This window comes from Oncorhynchus clarkii, chromosome 12 (genome assembly GCF_045791955.1).
Source record: "Oncorhynchus clarkii lewisi isolate Uvic-CL-2024 chromosome 12, UVic_Ocla_1.0, whole genome shotgun sequence".
NCBI lineage: Eukaryota > Metazoa > Chordata > Actinopteri > Salmoniformes > Salmonidae > Oncorhynchus > Oncorhynchus clarkii.
In genome coordinates this window covers 95910120-95929729 of record NC_092158.1, presented here as the reverse complement: position 1 = coordinate 95929729, position 19610 = coordinate 95910120, and the positions used below count along the sequence as shown (strand labels likewise).

The window sequence follows — 19610 nt, the reverse complement described above, 5'->3', positions numbered from 1 at the left end:
CTTAATGCAGCGTACCAACAATACCACTGTTAAACTGTGATGTGGAGACCTACCTTCTGTCTGTTTGGCTTTATGCAGCGTACCAACAATACCACTGTTAAACTGTGATGTGGAGACCTACCTTCTGACTGTCTGGCTTAATGCAACGTACCAACAATACAACTGTTAAAATGCGATGTGGAGACCTACCTTCTGACTGTCTGGCTTAATGCAGCGTACCAACAATACCACTGTTAAACTGTGATGTGGAGACCACTGTTAAACTGTGATGTGGAGACCAACCTTCTGTCTGTTTGGCTTTATGCAGCGTATAAACGATGGGTTGCACCTGTCAAGAGAAAGAGAAAGATTCAGTAACAATAACTCTACCTCTTCATTTCCCTCTCATCTTGTCTCACCTCTCCCCATCCCTTTAATATTAATAACACCTCTCCTCCTCCCTTTAATATTAATAACACCTCTCCTCCCTTTAATATTAACAATAATAATAACACCTCTCCTCCCTTTTATATTAATATTAATAACACCCCTCCTCCCTTTAATATTAATAACAACTCTCCTCCCTTTAATATTAACAATAATAATAACACCTCTCCTCCCTTTAATATTAATAACACCTCTCCTCCCTTTAATATTAACAATAATAATAACACCTCTCCTCCCTTTTATATTAATATTAATAACACCCCTCCTCCCTTTAATATTAATATTAATAACACCCCTCCTCCCTTTAATATTAATATTAATAACACCTCTCCTCCCTTTAATATTAATATTAATAACACCTCTCCTCCCTTTAATATTAATAACAATAATAACACCTCTCCTCCCTTTAATATTAATATTAATAACACCCCTCCTCCCTTTAATATTAATATTTATAATAACACCTCTCCTCCCTTTAATATTAATATTAATAACACCCCTCCTCCCTTTAATATTAATATTTATAATAACACCCCTCCTCCCTTTAATATTAATATTTATAATAACACCTCTCCTCCCTTTAATATTAATAACAATAATAACACCTCTCCTCCCTTTAATATTCATATTAATAACACCCCTCCTCCCTTTAATATTAATAACAATAATAACACCTCTCCTCCCTTTAATATTAATAATAATAATAACACCTCTCCTCCCTTTAATATTAATATTTATAATAACACCTCTCCTCCCTTTAATATTAATAGCAATAATAACACCCCTCCTCCCTTTAATATTAATAACAATAATAACACCTCTCCTCCCTTTAATATTAATATTAATAACACCCCCCCCTCCCTTTAATATTAATATTAATAACACCCCTCCTCCCTTTAATATTAATATTTATAATAACACCTCTCCTCCCTTTAATATTAATAATATTAATAACACCCCTCCTCCCTTTAATATTAATAACAATAATAACACCTCTCCTCATCCATTTAATATTAATAATATTAATAACACCTCTCCTCCTTTTAATATTAATAATATTAATAACACCTCTCCTCCTTTTAATATTAATAATAATAATAACACCTCTCCTCATCCCTTTAATATTATCAATAATACTACCACCTCTCCTCCTCCCTTTAATATTAATATTAATAACACCTCTCCATCTCCCTTTAATATTAATAATAATAATAACACCTCTCCTCCCTTTAATATTAATAATATTAACACCTCTCCTCCCTTTAATATTATTAACAATAATAACACATCTCATCCCTTTAATAATAATAATAATAATAATAATAACATCTCTCCTCTCTTTAATATTAATATTAATAACATCTCTCCTCTCTTTAATATTAATATTAATAACAGCTCTCCTCCCTTTAATATTAATAATAATAACACCTCTCCTCCCTTTAATATTAATGATAATAATAACACCTCTCCATCTTGTCTACCAGTTCCAGAAGTGACAGGGTGAACTTGGTGGAGACGGTGGGGGGCTGGTGTCTCCGGGTCACCGTGCTGCTCTTCCTCACATGACCTCTATGCTGACCTACAACCTCCGCGTGAACAAGGAAGAGGTTGGCCACCATCTGGGGAACACACCATAGACTTAGATAGACATTGCATCATTGTATCTGCCCCATTTTGACATCTGTGAGAGCATGGGCAGCACCATCTCCATTTAGGAGTAGTCCATTTTCTTCTTCTTCTACTACTATGAGTTGTTTGGAGGGTGTAGTCTGAACAGGTATAAAGACCAGGCTAGTGATTTACTGCCCCCTGGAGGGTGTAGTCTGAACAGGTATAAAGACCAGGCTAGTGATATACTGCCCCCTGGAGGGTGTAGTCTGAACAGGTATAGAGACCAGGCTAGTGATATACTGCCCCCTGGAGGGTGTAGTCTGAACAGGTATAGAGACCAGGCTAGTGATATACTGCCCCCTGGAGGGTGTAGTCTGAACAGGTATAAAGACCAGGCTAGTGATTTACTGCCCCCTGGAGGGTGTAGTCTGAACAGGTATCTGAACAGGTATAGAGACCAGGCTAGTGATATACTGCCCCCTGGAGGGTGTAGTCTGAACAGGTATAGAGACCAGGCTAGTGATATACTGCCCCCTGGAGGGTGTAGTCTGAACAGGTATAGAGACCAGGCTAGTGATTTACTGCCCCCTGGAGGGTGTAGTCTGAACAGGTATAAAGACCAGGCTAGTGATTTACTGCCCCCTGGAGGGTGTAGTCTGAACAGGTATAGAGACCAGGCTAGTGATATACTGCCCCCTGGAGGGTGTAGTCTGAACAGGTATAGAGACCAGGCTAGTGATTTACTGCCCCCTGGAGGGTGTAGTCTGAACAGGTATAGAGACCAGGCTAGTGATTTACTGCCCCCTGGAGGGTGTAGTCTGAACAGGTATAGAGACCAGGCTAGTGATATACTGCCCCCTGGAGGGTGTAGTCTGAACAGGTATAGAGACCAGGCTAGTGATTTACTGCCCCCTGGAGGGTGTAGTCTGAACAGGTATAAAGACCAGGCTAGTGATTTACTGCCCCCTGGAGGGTGTAGTCTGAACAGGTATAGAGACCAGGCTAGTGATATACTGCCCCCTGGAGGGTGTAGTCTGAACAGGTATAGAGACCAGGCTAGTGATATACTGCCCCCTGGAGGGTGTAGTCTGAACAGGCATAAAGACCAGGCTAGTGATTTACTGCCCCCTGGAGGGTGTAGTCTGAACAGGTATAAAGACCAGGCTAGTGATATACTGCCCCCTGGAGGGTGTAGTCTGAACAGGTATAAAGACCAGGCTAGTGATTTACTGCCCCCTGGAGGGTGTAGTCTGAACAGGTATAGAGACCAGGCTAGTGATTTACTGCCCCCTGGAGGGTGTAGTCTGAACAGGTATAGAGACCAGGCTAGTGATTTACTGCCCCCTGGAGGGTGTAGTCTGAACAGGTATAGAGACCAGGCTAGTGATTTACTGCCCCCTGGAGGGTGTAGTCTGAACAGGTATAGAGACCAGGTTAGTGAATTACCTATCCTGTAGGATGTTGTCTGAACAGGAATGAAGACAAGATTAGTGATTTACTGCCACCTGCAGTTACGGAATGTTTGCTCATTAGTATAATTCCTTGACTGATCTGGAGACAGGGATAAAGCATTAAAAAAATCCCATAGCTGATCTCAGATGGATTGTCTGGGGCCAAGTTAACCTTCCCTTTCATGTAAGAAAGTCATGACCATCATGCTTTTAGGGAAATAGGTTCGTTTTGTACATGTATTAAACTGTGAGATTGAACAATTCAAGTCTCCTTGCTGAGGGGGTCAGGGGTCATCCCCCTGATCATTTTTACGCTTCGAAAGTTTACATACACCTTAGCCAAATACATTTAAAATCAGTTTTTCACAATTCCAGAAATGTAATCCTAGTAAACATTCACTGTCTTAGGTCAGTTAGGATCACCACTTGATTTTAAGAATGTGAAATGTCAGAATAATAGTAGAGAGAATGATTTATTTCATATTTTATTTATTTCCTTACATTCACAGTGGGTCAGAAGTTTACATACACTCAATTCGTATTTGGTAGCATTGCCTTTAAATTGTTTTATTTGGGTCAAACATTTCAGGTAGCCTTCCACAAGCTTCCCACAATAAGTTGGGTGAATTTTGGCCCATTCCTCCTGACAGAGCAGGTGTAACTGAGTCAGGTTTGTAGGCCTCCTTGCTCACACATGCCTTTTCAGTTCTGCCCACACATTTTCTATGGGATTGAGGTCAGTGCTTTGTGATGGCCATTCCAATAACTTGAATTTGTTGTCCTTAAGCCATTTTGCCACAACTTTGGAAGTATGCATGGGGTCATTGTCCATCTGGAAGACACATTTGCGACCAAGCTTTAACTTCCTGACTGATGTCTTGAGATATTGCTTCAATATATCCACATAATTTCCCCTCCTCATGATGCCAACTATTTTGTGAAGTGTACCAGTCCCTCCAGCAGCAAAGCACCCCCACAACATGATGCTGCCACCCCCGTGCTTCACGGTTGGGATGGTGTTCCTCGGCTTGCAAGCCTCCCCCATTTTCCTCCAAACATAACGATGGTCATTTTGGCCAAACAGTTCTATTTTTGTTTCATCAGACCAGAGGACATTTCTCCAAAAAGTACGATCTTTGTCCCCATGTGCAGTTGCAAACCGTAGTCTGGCTTTTTTATGGCGGTTTTGGAGCAGTGGCTTCTTCCTTGCTGAGTGGCCTTTCAGGTTATGTCGATATAGGGCTCGTTTTACTGTCGATATAGATACTTTTGTACCTGTTTCCTCCAGCATCTTCACAAGGTCCTTTGCTGTTGTTCTGGGATTGATTTGCACTTTTCACACCAAAGTACATTCATCTCTAGGAGACAGAACGCATCTCCTTCCTGAGCGGTATGACGGTATGACGGTGTTTATACTTGCGTACTATTGTTTGTACAGATGAACGTGGTACATTCAGGCGTTTGGAAATTGCTCCCAATGATGAACCAGACTTGTGAAGGTCTACAAATTCTTCTGAGGTCTTGGCTGACTTCTTTTGATTTTCCCATGATGTCAAGCAAAGAGGCACTCAGTTTGAAGGTAGGTCTTGAAATACATCCACAGGTACACCTCCAATTGACTCAAATGATGTCAATTAGCCTATCAGAAGCTTCTAAAGTGTATGTAAACTTCTGACCCACTGGAATTACGATAGAGTGAATTATACGTGAAATAACCTCTGTCTTTAAACAATTGTTGGAAAAATGACTTGTGTCCTGTACAAAGTAGACTTGCCAAAACTATAGTTTGTTGACAAGAAATGTGTGGAGTGGTTGAAAAAAAAAGGTTTTAATGACTCCACTGTATGTGGCAGGAAGCTCAGTTCTGGTGACTTTTTAAAAGGAAATTCTACTCCAGAATGAAAGAAAATAAACCCCCTCCAGGAAGGTGCCAGGTAACATGTTGGTAGAAATCATGTTTTTATTACAAAGATATTGTACCATGCATCTAGCCTATGGTCTATATTATCAGATGTGCTGTTAGCAATAAGCATTATCACCTGCAGCCCAAATGATTTATGACTAGGTAAATAGATCAACTATTGTCTGGTTTAGTTTAATAACACCATCACATGACTAGTTCTAACCCCTAACCCCTAACCTCTAACCCCTCCTACCTTGTTCTTGATGTGGCTGAACAGATCGAGAACCTGCTGTCCAACCTGGTCCTAGTTCTAACCCCTAACCTCTAACCCCTAACCTCTAATCCCTAAACCCTAACCTCTAACCCTTAACCTCTAACCCCTCCTACCTTGTTCTTGCTGTGGCTGAACAGATCGAGAACCTGCTGTCCAACCTGGTCCTAGTTCTAACCCCTAACCTCTAACCCCTAACCCCTCCTACCTTGTTCTTGCTGTGGCTGAACAGATCGAGAACCTGCTGTCCAACCTGGTCATAGTTCTTATCCAGAAACTTGTGAACCTACAGAGAGATGACAGAAGGTATAGAGCAGGAAGAAACCATATTGTAAAGCCATCGACTGTCGGATCTGTTTTGGTCTGTCTCATTTACTGTGTTGGGTAATATGGGATGTTTTGGTCTGTCTCATTTACTGTGTTGTGCAATATGGGATGTTTTGGTCTGTCTCATTTACTGTGTTGGGTAATATGGGATGTTTTGGTCTGTCTCATTTACTGTGTTGGGTAATATGGGATGTTTTGGTCTGTCTCATTTACTGTGTTGGGTAATATGGGATGTTTTGGTCTGTCTCATTTACTGTGTTGTGTAATATGGGATGTTTTGGTCTGTCTCATTTACTGTGTTGGGTAATATGGGATGTTTTGGTCTGTCTCATTTACTGTGTTGTGCAATATGGGATGTTTTGGTCTGTCTCATTTACTGTGTTGTGCAAAATGGGATGTTTTGGTCTGTCTCATTTACTGTGTTGGGTAATATGGGATGTTTTGGTCTGTCTCATTTACAGTGTTGTGCAAAATGGGATGTTTTGGTCTGTCTCATTTACTGTGTTGGGTAATATGGGATGTTTTGGTCTGTCTCATTTACTGTGTTGGGTAATATGGGATGTTTTGGTCTGTCTCATTTACAGTGTTGTGCAAAATGGGATGTTTTGGTCTGTCTCATTTACTGTGTTGGGTAATATGGGATGTTTTGGTCTGTCTCATTTACTGTGTTGGGTAATATGGGATGTTTTGGTCTGTCTCATTTACTGTGTTGGGTAATATGGGATGTTTCGGTCTGTCTCATTTACTGTGTTGGGTAATATGGGATGTTTTGGTCTGTCTCATTTACTGTGTTGGGTAATATGGGATGTTTTGGTCTGTCTCGTTTACTGTGTTGGGTAATATGGGATGTTTTGGTCTGTCTCATTTACTGTGTTGTGTAATATGGGATGTTTTCACTTGTTTTGGTCTGTCTCATTTACTGTGTTGGGTAATATGGGATGTTTTGGTCTGTCTCATTTACTGTGTTGGGTAATATGGGATGTTTTGGTCTGTCTCATTTACTGTGTTGTGTAAAATGGGATGTTTTGGTCTGTCTCATTTACTGTGTTGTGTAATATGGGATGTTTTGGTCTGTCTCATTTACTGTGTTGGGTAATATGGGATGTTTTGGTCTGTCTCATTTACTGTGTTGGGTAATATGGGGTGTTTATATACTATATGTTAAAACAATAATTCATTAATTAATAAAACATGTTAGTCATTTAACAGACGTTCTTATCCAGAGACTCAGTTATATTAACATGTTAGTCATTTAACAGACATTCTTATCCAGAGAGACTCAGTTATATTAACATGTTAGTCATTTAACAGACGTTCTTATCCAGAGACTCAGTTACATTAACATGTTAGTCATTTAACAGACATTCTTATCCAGAGAGACTCAGTTATATTAACATGTTAGTCATTTAACAGACATTCTTATCCAGAGAGACTCAGTTATATTAACATGTTAGTCATTTAACAGACGTTCTTATCCAGAGACTCAGTTATATTAACATGTTAGTCATTTAACAGACGTTCTTATCCAGAGACTCAGTTATATTAACATGTTAGTCATTTAACAGACGTTCTTATCCAGAGACTCAGTTATATTAACATGTTAGTCATTTAACAGACGTTCTTATCCAGAGACTCAGTTATATTAACATGTTAGTCATTTAACAGACGTTCTTATCCAGAGACTCAGTTACATTAACATGTTAGTCATTTAACAGACATTCTTATCCAGAGAGACTCAGTTATATTAACATGTTAGTCATTTAACAGACATTCTTATCCAGAGAGACTCAGTTATATTAACATGTTAGTCATTTAACAGACATTCTTATCCAGAGAGACTCAGTTATATTAACATGTTAGTCATTTAACAGACGTTCTTATCCAGAGAGACTCAGTTATATTAACATGTTAGTCATTTAACAGACGTTCTTATCCAGAGGCTTAGTTAGTGCATTCCTCTGAAGATAGCTAGGTGGGACAACCATATACAGTATCACAGTCATAGTCAGTCCATTTTTCATCAATAAAGTAGCTATCATCAGAGTCAGTACTAGTAAGGAGTAGTGTTAGTTCACCATGCTAGTTAGGAGGAGTGTTAGTTCACCATGCTAGTAAGGAGGAGTGTTAGTTCACCATGCTAGTAAGGAGGAGTGTTAGTTCACCATGCCAGTAAGGAGGAGTGTTAGTTCACCATGCTAGTAATGAGGAGTGTTAGTTCACCATGCTGGTAAGGAGGAGTGTTAGTTCACCATGCTAGTAAGGAGGAGTGTTAGTTCACCATGCTAGTAAGGAGTGTTAGTTCACCATGCCAGTAGGGAGGAGTGTTAGTTCACCATGCTAGTAAGGAGGAGTGTTAGTTCACCATGCCAGTAAGGAGGAGTGTTAGTTCACCATGCCAGTAAGGAGGAGTGTTAGTTCACCATGCTAGTAAGGAGGAGTGTTAGTTCACCATGCTAGTAAGGAGGAGTGTTTGTTCACCATGCTAGTAAGGAGGAGTGTTAGTTCACCATGCCAGTAAGGAGGAGTGTTAGTTCACCATGCTAGTAAGGAGGAGTGTTAGTTCACCATGCTAGTAAGGAGGAGTGTTAGTTCACCATGCTGGTAAGGAGGAGTGTTAGTTCACCATGCTAGTAAGGAGGAGTGTTAGTTCACCATGCTAGTAAGGAGGAGTGTTAGTTCACCATGCTAGTAAGGAGGAGTGTTAGTTCACCATGCTAGTAAGGAGGAGTGTTAGTTCACCATGCTAGTAAGGATGAGTGTTAGTTCACCATGCCAGTAAGGAGGTGGGTTAGTTCACCATGCCAGTAAGGAGGAGTGTTAGTTCACCATGCTAGTAAGGAGGAGTGTTAGTTCACCATGCTAGTAAGGATGAGTGTTAGTTCACCATGCTAGTAAGGAGGAGTGTTAGTTCACCATGCTGGTAAGGAGGAGTGTTAGTTCACCATGCTAGTAAGGAGGAGTGTTAGTTCACCATGCTAGTAAGGAGGAGTGTTAGTTCACCATGCTAGTAAGGAGGAGTGTTAGTTCACCATGCTAGTAAGGAGGAGTGTTAGTTCACCATGCCAGTAAGGAGGAGTGTTAGTTCACCATGCTAGTAAGGAGGAGTGTTAGTTCACCATGCTAGTAAGGAGGAGTGTTAGTTCACCATGCTAGTAAGGAGTGTTAGTTCACCATGCTAGTAAGGAGTGTTAGTTCACCATGCTAGTAAGGAGGAGTGTTAGTTCACCATGCCAGTAAGGAGTGTTAGTTCACCATGCTAGTAAGGAGTGTTAGTTCACCATGCTAGTAAGGAGTGTTAGTTCACCATGCTAGTAAGGAGGAGTGTTAGTTCACCATGCGAGTAAGGAGGAGTGTTAGTTCACCATGCTAGTAAGGAGGAGTGTTAGTTCACCATGCTAGTAAGGAGGAGTGTTAGTTCACCATGCTAGTAAGGAGTGTTAGTTCACCATGCTAGTAAGGAGGAGTGTTAGTTCACCATGCTTGTAAGGAGGAGTGTTAGTTCACCATGCTAGTAAGGGGGAGTGTTAGTTCACCATGCTAGTAAGGAGGAGTGTTAGTTCACCATGCTAGTAAGGAGGAGTGTTAGTTCACCATGCTAGTAAGGAGGAGTGTTAGTTCACCATGCTAGTAAGGAGGAGTGTTAGTTCACCATGCTTGTAAGGAGGAGTGTTAGTTCACCATGCTAGTAAGGAGTGTTAGTTCACCATGCTAGTAAGGAGGAGTGTTAGTTCACCATGCTGGTAAGGAGGAGTGTTAGTTCACCATGCTAGTAAGGAGGAGTGTTAGTTCACCATGCTAGTAAGGAGGAGTGTTAGTTCACCATGCTGGTAAGGAGGAGTGTTAATTCACCATGCTAGTAAGGAGGAGTGTTAGTTCACCATGCCAGTAAGGAGGAGTGTTAGTTCACCATGCTAGTAAGGAGTGTTAGTTCACCATGCCAGTAAGGAGGAGTGTTAGTTCACCATGCTAGTAAGGAGGAGTGTTAGTTCACCATGCTAGTAAGGAGGAGTGTTAGTTCACCATGCTTGTAAGGAGGAGTGTTAGTTCACCATGCTAGTAAGGAGTGTTAGTTCACCATAATAGTAAGGAGGAGTGTTAGTTCACCATGCTGGTAAGGAGGAGTGTTAGTTCACCATGCTAGTAAGGAGGAGTGTTAGTTCACCATGCTAGTAAGGAGGAGTGTTAGTTCACCATGCTTGTAAGGAGGAGTGTTAGTTCACCATGCTAGTAAGGAGTGTTAGTTCACCATGCTAGTAAGGAGGAGTGTTAGTTCACCATGCTGGTAAGGAGGAGTGTTAGTTCACCATGCTAGTAAGGAGGAGTGTTAGTTCACCATGCTAGTAAGGAGGAGTGTTAGTTCACCATGCTGGTAAGGAGGAGTGTTAATTCACCATGCTAGTAAGGAGGAGTGTTAGTTCACCATGCCAGTAAGGAGGAGTGTTAGTTCACCATGCTAGTAAGGAGTGTTAGTTCACCATGCCAGTAAGGAGGAGTGTTAGTTCACCATGCTAGTAAGGAGGAGTGTTAGTTCACCATGCTAGTAAGGAGGAGTGTTAGTTCACCATGCTTGTAAGGAGGAGTGTTAGTTCACCATGCTAGTAAGGAGTGTTAGTTCACCATGCTAGTAAGGAGGAGTGTTAGTTCACCATGCTAGTAAGGAGGAGTGTTAGTTCACCATGCTGGTAAGGAGGAGTGTTAGTTCACCATGCTGGTAAGGGGGAGTGTTAGTTCACCATGCTGGTAAGGAGGAGTGTTAGTTCACCATGCTGGTAAGGAGGAGTGTTAGTTCACCATGCTGGTAAGGAGGAGTGTTAGTTCACCATGCTGGTAAGGAGGAGTGTTAGTTCACCATGCTAGTAAGGAGGAATGTTAGTTCACCATGCTGGTAAGGAGGAGTGTTAGTTCACCATGCTGGTAAGGGGGAGTGTTAGTTCACCATGCTGGTAAGGAGGAGTGTTAGTTCACCATGCTGGTAAGGAGGAGTGTTAGTTCACCATGCTGGTAAGGAGGAGTGTTAGTTCACCATGCTAGTAAGGAGGAGTGTTAGTTCACCATGCTGGTAAGGAGGAGTGTTAGTTCACCATGCTGGTAAGGGGGAGTGTTAGTTCACCATGCTGGTAAGGAGGAGTGTTAGTTCACCATGCTGGTAAGGAGGAGTGTTAGTTCACCATGCTGGTAAGGAGGAGTGTTAGTTCACCATGCTGGTAAGGAGGAGTGTTAGTTCACCATGCTAGTAAGGAGGAGTGTTAGTTCACCATGCTGGTAAGGAGGAGTGTTAGTTCACCATGCTGGTAAGGAGGAGTGTTAGTTCACCATGCTAGTAAGGAGGAGTGTTAGTTCACCATGCTGGTAAGGAGGAGTGTTAATTCACCATGCTAGTAAGGAGGAGTGTTAGTTCACCATGCTAGTAAGGAGGAGTGTTAGTTCACCATGCTGGTAAGGAGGAGTGTTAATTCACCATGCTGGTAAGGAGGAGTGTTAGTTCACCATGCTAGTAAGGAGGAGTGTTAGTTCACCATGCTTGTAAGGAGGAGTGTTAGTTCACCATGCTAGTAAGGAGTGTTAGTTCACCATGCTAGTAAGGAGGAGTGTTAGTTCACCATGCTAGTAAGGAGGAGTGTTAGTTCACCATGCTGGTAAGGAGGAGTGTTAGTTCACCATGCTGGTAAGGGGGAGTGTTAGTTCACCATGCTGGTAAGGAGGAGTGTTAGTTCACCATGCTGGTAAGGAGGAGTGTTAGTTCACCATGCTGGTAAGGAGGAGTGTTAGTTCACCATGCTGGTAAGGAGGAGTGTTAGTTCACCATGCTAGTAAGGAGGAATGTTAGTTCACCATGCTGGTAAGGAGGAGTGTTAGTTCACCATGCTGGTAAGGGGGAGTGTTAGTTCACCATGCTGGTAAGGAGGAGTGTTAGTTCACCATGCTGGTAAGGAGGAGTGTTAGTTCACCATGCTGGTAAGGAGGAGTGTTAGTTCACCATGCTAGTAAGGAGGAGTGTTAGTTCACCATGCTGGTAAGGAGGAGTGTTAGTTCACCATGCTGGTAAGGGGGAGTGTTAGTTCACCATGCTGGTAAGGAGGAGTGTTAGTTCACCATGCTGGTAAGGAGGAGTGTTAGTTCACCATGCTGGTAAGGAGGAGTGTTAGTTCACCATGCTGGTAAGGAGGAGTGTTAGTTCACCATGCTAGTAATGAGGAGTGTTAGTTCACCATGCTGGTAAGGAGGAGTGTTAGTTCACCATGCTGGTAAGGAGGAGTGTTAGTTCACCATGCTAGTAAGGAGGAGTGTTAGTTCACCATGCTGGTAAGGAGGAGTGTTAATTCACCATGCTAGTAAGGAGGAGTGTTAGTTCACCATGCTAGTAAGGAGGAGTGTTAGTTCACCATGCTGGTAAGGAGGAGTGTTAATTCACCATGCTGGTAAGGAGGAGTGTTAGTTCACCATGCTAGTAAGGAGGAGTGTTAGTTCACCATGCTGGTAAGGAGGAGTGTTAATTCACCATGCTAGTAAGGAGGAGTGTTAGTTCACCATGCTAGTAAGGAGTGTTAGTTCACCATGCTAGTAAGGAGGAGTGTTAGTTCACCAAAAGCTTTTCATTTGAGTTTTTTATGGATCTTTTAATATTCACAATAAATGGGAACATCATCGAACCAACGAGCTGCGTTGGGGAAGCTGATTCTGCTCTCATCCTGTTGGGTCTCATTGGGATTCACTACATACACACTACCCACAACTATAGGTGTGTGTTACCTGGCAGGTGTGTGTGTTTACTTGTCAAATGTGTGTGTGTGTGTGTGTGTACCTGGCAGGTATGTGTGTGTGTGTATGTACCTGGCAGGTGTGTGTGTGTGTACCTGGCAGATGTGTGTGTGTACCTGTCAGATGTGTGTGTGTGTACCTGGCTGGAGTGTGTGTGTGTACTTGTCAGATGTGTGTGTGTGTGTGTACCTGGCAGGTATGTGTGTGTGTATATACCTGGTAGGTGACCGGGCCAGCGAAGTGTTTGATGGTGAATTCTGGGAGGGGCATCTTTGGCTTCAGGTAGATCTTGTTGTTACCATGGTGATAATGACACTTCTGGAGGAAGGTGTGGTCTGTCGCCTAGCAACAGAGAAACAGAGCATCAACCAATGACTGAGCACAGTCAAGTGTGTGTGTGTGTGTGTGTGTGTGTGTGTGTGTGTGTGTGTGTGTGTGTTTGTGTGTGTGTGTGTCAGTGTGTGTCAGTGTGTGTCAGTGTGTGTGTGTACCTGGGGAAAGCAGCTCTGGTCATCCAGGATCTTCAGTATCCCATGGGGCTTAGAGGAGATGAGGTCGATGCAGGACTGGTTGTCGCTGAACGGGATGTCCTGCCACGGGATCTGCTCCCTGTTGTACTCCTCCTGACAGACACATGACATACAGGCTTCATAACGCATTATAACACTTTGGACCGGGACATACTGCCAGGGGATCTGCTCCCTTCTGTCCTCTCATAACCCTGGCTCTTCAATGAGTATCTGATATAAGACATGTCAGTCTCCTGTCCTCTTATAACCCTGCCTCTTATATAAGACGTGTCAGTGTCCTGTCCTCTTATAACCCTGCCTCTTATATAAGACATGTCAGTCTCCTGTCCTCTTATAACCCTGCCTCTTCAACGAGTATCTGATATAAGACATGTCAGTGTCCTGTCCTCTTATAACCCTGCCTCTTATATAAGACATGTCAGTGTCCTGTCCTCTTATAACCCTGCCTCTTCAATGAGTATCTGATATAAGACATGTCAGTCTCCTGTCCTCTTATAACCCTGCCTCTTCAATGAGTATCTGATATAAGACATGTCAGTGTCCTGTCCTCTTATAACCCTGCCTCTTATATAAGACATGTCAGTCTCCTGTCCTCTTATAACCCTGCCTCTTCAATGAGTATCTGATATAAGACATGTCAGTCTCCTGCCCTCTTATAATACTCTACCTCAGGCGAGATTTTGGATATCTAAGGAAGTTTTGCTCGCCTGAGGTACAGTATCTCATGATAAGCTGTAGACCACACTATCTACCTAGAGAGTTTTCATCTGTATTTTTCATAGCTGTCTACATACCACCACAGTCTGATGCTGGCAATAAGGCCTCACTCACTGAGCTGTATTCCGCCATAAGCAAACAGGAAAATACTCACCCAGAGGCGGCGCTCCTAGTGGCCGGGGACTTTAATGCAGGGAAACTTAAATCAGTTTTACCTCATTTCTACCAGCATGTTAAATGTTCAACCAGAGGGGGGAAATTCTAGACCACCTTTACTCCACACACAGAGACGCATATAAACCTCTCCCTCTCCCTCCATTTGGCAAATCTGACCATAATTATCCTCCTGATTCCTGCTTACAAGCAAAAATTAAAGCAGGAAGCACCAGTGACTCGGTCGATAAAAAAGTGGTCAGATGAAGCAGATGCTCAGCTACAGGACGGTTTTGCAGCACAGACTGGAACATGTTCCGGGATTCCTCCGATGGCATTGAGGAGTACACAACACCAGTCATTGGCTTCATCAGTGCATCGATGACATCGTCCTCACAGTGACCGGGCGTACATACCCCAACCAGAAGCCATGGATTACAGGCAACATCCGCACTGAGCTAAAGGCTAGAGCTGCCACTTTCAAGGAGCGGGACTCTAACCCGGAAGCTTATAAGAAATCCTGCTATGCCCTGCGACGAACCATCAAACAGGCAAAGCGTCAATACAGGACTAAGATTGAATCGGCTCTGACGCTCATCGGATGTGGCAGGCCTTGCAAACCATTACAGACTACAAAGGGAAGCACAGCCGAGAGCTGCCCAGTGACACGAGCCTACCAGACGAGCTAAACCACTTCCATGCTTGCTTCAAGGCAAATAACACTGAAACAGGCACGAGAGCACCAGCTGTTACTGAAGACTGTGTGATCACGCTCTCCATAGCCGATATGAGTAAGACCTTTAAACAGGTCAACATTCACAAGGCCGCAGGGCTAGATGGATTACCAGGACGTGTACTCAGAGCATGCGCTGACCAACTGGCACGTGTCTTCACTGACATTTTCAACCTCTCCCTGTCCGAGTCTGTAATACCAACATGTTTTAAGCAGACCACCATAGTCCCTGTGCCCATGAACATCAAGGTGACCTGCCTAAATGACTGCCGACCCGTAGCACTCACATCTGTAGCCATGAAGTGCTTTGAAAGGATGGTCATGGCTCACATCAACACCATTATCCTAGACCCACTCCAATTTGCATATCGCCTCAACAGCTCAACAGATGATGCAATCTCTTTTGCACTCCACACTGCCCTTTCCCACCTGGACAAAAGGAACACCTATGTGAGAATGCTATTCATTGACTATAGCTCAGCATTCAACACCATAGTGCCCTCAAAGCTCATCACTAAGCTAAGAACCCTGGGACTAAACACCTCCCTCTGCAACTGGATCCTGGACTTCCTGACGGGCCTCCCCCATGTGGTAAGGGTAGGTAACAACACATCAGCCACAATGATCCTCAACACAGGAGTCCCTCAGTGGTGCGTGCTCAGTCCCCTCCTGTACTCCCTGTTCACTCATGACTGCACGGCCAGGCACGACTCCAACACCATCATTAAGTTTGCCGATGCCACAACAGTGGTAGGCCTGATCACCGACAACAACGAGACAGCCTATAGGGAGGAGGTCAGAGACCTGGCCGTGTGGTGCCAGAATAACAACCTCTCCCTCAACGTGATCAAGACAAAGGAGATGATTGTGGAACACAGGAAAAGGAGGACCGAGCATAACCCCATTCCCATCGACAGGGCTGTAGTGGAGCAGGTTGAGAGCTTCAAGTTCCTTGTTCTCCACATCACCAACAAACTAACATGGTCCAAGCACACCAAGACAGTCGTGAAGAGGGCACGACAAACCCTATTCCCCCTCAGGAGACTGAAAAGATTTGTCATGGGTCCTCAGATCCTCAAAAGGATAATTATACAGCTGCACCATTGAGAGCATCCTGACTGGTTGCATCACTGCCTGGTATGGCAACTACTCAGCATCCGACCGCAAGGCACTACAGAGGGTAATGCGAACGGCCCAGTACATCACTGGCATTCCAGGACCTCTATACCAGGCTGTGTCAGAGGAAGGCCCTAAAAATTGTCAAAGACTCCAGCCACCCTAGTCATAGACTGTTCTCTCTGCTACCGCACGGCAAGCGGTACCTGAGCGCCAAGTCTAGCTCCAAGAGGCTTCTAAACAGCTTCTACCCCCAGGCCATAAGACTCATTAACATCTAATCAAATTGCTACCCAGACTATTTGCATTCTATGCCTGTGGTATGTGGTTGTCCCACCTAGCAATCACCTAGCTATCTTCAGATGAACACAGTAACTGTAAGTCTCTCTGGATAAGAACGTCTGCTAAATGACCAACATGTTAATGTAAAATAACACACCACATAAAGGCTTCATAAGGCTTCATAAGGCTTCATAAGGCTTCATAAGGCTTCATAATGCACCCTAACAATTATAACAGGACATCCTGCCAGAGGATCTGCTCCCTGCTGTACTTCTCCTGACAGGCAGATGACAAATAGGCTTCATACAGGCTTCATAACGCATAATAACACATAATAACTCTCACCTGCTCCTGTCTGAAGACGATCCTATTGAAGAAGAACTGCAGGTACTCATTAGCATAGTTAATACACAGCTGCTCAAAGCTGTTGAAGGACAGGTCCTGGAGGAGACAGAGATACAGGGTTAGATACAGCTAACTGACAGAGATGTTGAAGGTCCTGGAGGAGACAGAGATACAGCTAACTGACAGAATAATGACAGAGATGTTGAAGGTCCTGGAGGAGACAGAGATACAGATAACTGACAGAGATGTTGAAGGTCCTGGAGGTGACAGAGATACAGCTAACGGACAGAGATGTTGAAGGTCCTGGAGGAGACAGAGATACAGCTAACGGACAGAGATGTTGAAGGTCCTGGAGGAGACAGAGATACGGGGTTAGATACAGCTAAATGACAGAGATGTTGAAGGTCCTGGAGGAGACAGAGATACTGGGTTAGATACAGCTAACTGACAGAATAATGACAGAGATGTTGAAGGTCCTGGAGGAGACAGAGATACTGGGTTAGATACAGCTAACTGACAGAATAATGACAGAGATGTTGAAGGTCCTGGAGGAGACAGAGATACTGGGTTAGATACAGCTAACTGACAGAATAATGACAGAGATGTTGAAGGTCCTGGAGGAGACAGAGATACTGGGTTAGATACAGCTAACTGACAGAATAATGACAGAGATGTTGAAGGTACTGGAGGAGACAGAGATACAGCTAACTGACAGAATAATGACAGAGATGTTGAAGGTCCTGGAGGAGACAGAGATACTGGGTTAGATACAGCTAACTGACAGAATAATGACAAAGATGTTGAAGGTCCTGGAGGAGACAGAGATACAGCTAACTGACAGAATAATGACAGAGATGTTGAAGGTCCTGGAGGAGACAGAGATACTGGGTTAGATACAGCTAACTGACAGAATAATGACAGAGATGTTGAAGGTCCTGGAGGAGACAGAGATACTGGGTTAGATACAGCTAACTGACAGAATAATGACAGTGATGTTGAAGGTCCTGGAGGAGGCAGAGATACAGCTAACTGACAGAATAATGACAGAGATGTTGAAGGTCATGGAGGAGACAAAGATACAGCTAACTGACAGAATAATGACAGAGATGTTGAAGGTCCTGGGGGAGACAGAAATACTGGGTTAGATACAGCTAACTGACAGAATAATGACAGAGATGTTGAAGGTCCTGGAGGAGACAGAGATACTGGGTTAGATACAGCTAACTGACAGAATAATGACAGAGATGTTGAAGGTCCTGGAGGAGACAGAGATACGGGGTTAGATACAGCTAACTGACAGAATAATGGAAACACAAGTTAATGAGGGATACAAGGTATATTGAAAGCAGATGCTTCCACACCCATGTGTTCCTGAGTTAATTAAGTAATTAGCAAGGTAAAGTAATTTATTTAAAAAAATATATATGTATTATTATAATTTAACCTTTATTTAACTAGGCAGGGAGGGAGAGAGAGATGGAGGGAGGGAGGGAGAGAGAGAGATGGAGGGAGGAACAGACGGAGGGAGGGAGGGAGGGTGGGAGGGAGGGAAAGATGGAGGGACAGACAGAGAGAGAGATGGTGGGACAGACAGAGGGAGAGAGATAGATGGACAGACAGAGGGAGAGACAGACAGAGGAAGAGAGTTGGAGGGACGGAGGGAGAGAGAAGGAGGGACAGACAGAGGGAGAGAGGGAGAGAGAGAGAGAGGGAGAGAGGTGGAGGGACAGACAGAGGGAGAGAGATGGAGGGACAGACGGAGGGAGAGAGAGATGGAGGGAAGGATAAAGTGGAGTACCTCAAAGCCATATATATCCAGCACAGATATTGACAGAGCGTGATGTCGAGGATACACCTGTCCATTAATCCTCTCAGTCAGCCAGTGGAACAACAGAGAGTACAGGATCTTGGCAACAGCATCTCTGGAGCAGGAGACAGACAGACAGACAGACAGACAGACAGACAGACAAACAGACAGACAGACAAACAGACAGACAGACAGATTAACAAGTGGCATGTCTACAGCATGCTGAAGAGTGCATGCTGGGAGTTGTAGTGAAGTTAGGGTGTATTATCTGTGGTTCCTACCTGGCGTCTACAGCACGCTCAAGAGTGCATGCTGGGAGTTGTAGTGAAGTTAGGGTGTATTATCTGTGGTTCCTACCTGGCGTCTACAGCACGCTGAAGAGTGCATGCTGGGAGTTGTAGTGAAGTTAGGGTGTATTATCTGTGGTTCCTACCTGGCGTCTACAGCACGCTCAAGAGTGCATGCTGGGAGTTGTAGTGAAGTTAGGGTGTATTATCTGTGGTTCCTACCTGGCGTCTACAGCACGCTCAAGAGTGCATGCTGGGAGTTGTAGTGAAGTTAGGGTGTATTATCTGTGGTTCCTACCTGGCGTCTACAGCACTCTCTACCGTCAGAGGGGTGTAGATCTTCTCCCTCATGGTCTCCTGGAGAGACATAACACAGAGAGGTCAGTTAGTTACCAACAGAACACACAGCTCGGATTGGTGGAACACAACTCATCACAACCAATCAAAGGAAAGTTATGCTCTTCTTTAAATTTGCAGTGTCAAATGATTTCCTCTTGAGTCTCTCTCTCTCTCTCCTTAAAGGGTTTATCATGGTACCAATCTATTTTACGACTTCCTCTCTCTCTCCTTAAAGGGTTTATCATGAAACCAATCTATTTTACGACTTCCTCTCTCTCTCCTTAAAGGGTTTATCATGAAACCAATCTATTTTACGTCTTCCTCTCTCTCTCCTTAAAGGGTTTATCATGAAACCAATCTATTTTACGTCTTCCTCTCTCTCTCCTTAAAGGGTTTATCATGGTACCAATCTAAATGTCTTCCTCTCTCTCTCCTTAAAGTGTTTATCATGAAACCAATCTATTTTACATCTTCCTCTCTCTCTCCTTAAAGTGTTTACCATGAAACCAATCGATTTTACATCTTCCTCTCTCTCTCCTTAAAGTGTTTACCA

General features: G+C 43.5%; 1 protein-coding gene across 1 annotated transcript in view; it reads right to left on the bottom strand.

Moving 5' to 3' along the window:
* The window catches only part of LOC139422612 (unconventional myosin-XV-like), a 188449-nt gene that overhangs the window by 146807 nt on the left and 22032 nt on the right, over positions 1-19610 (bottom strand). Inside the window, exons 12-19 of the mRNA XM_071173758.1 lie at positions 19017-19075; positions 18423-18546; positions 16625-16720; positions 13240-13371; positions 12965-13090; positions 5871-5948; positions 1891-2045; positions 283-328 (exon numbers count right to left, since the gene is read on the bottom strand). Of these exons, the coding sequence (XP_071029859.1) occupies positions 283-328; positions 1891-2045; positions 5871-5948; positions 12965-13090; positions 13240-13371; positions 16625-16720; positions 18423-18546; positions 19017-19075 (816 nt within the window). The remainder of the gene's footprint in view (positions 1-282; positions 329-1890; positions 2046-5870; positions 5949-12964; positions 13091-13239; positions 13372-16624; positions 16721-18422; positions 18547-19016; positions 19076-19610) is intronic.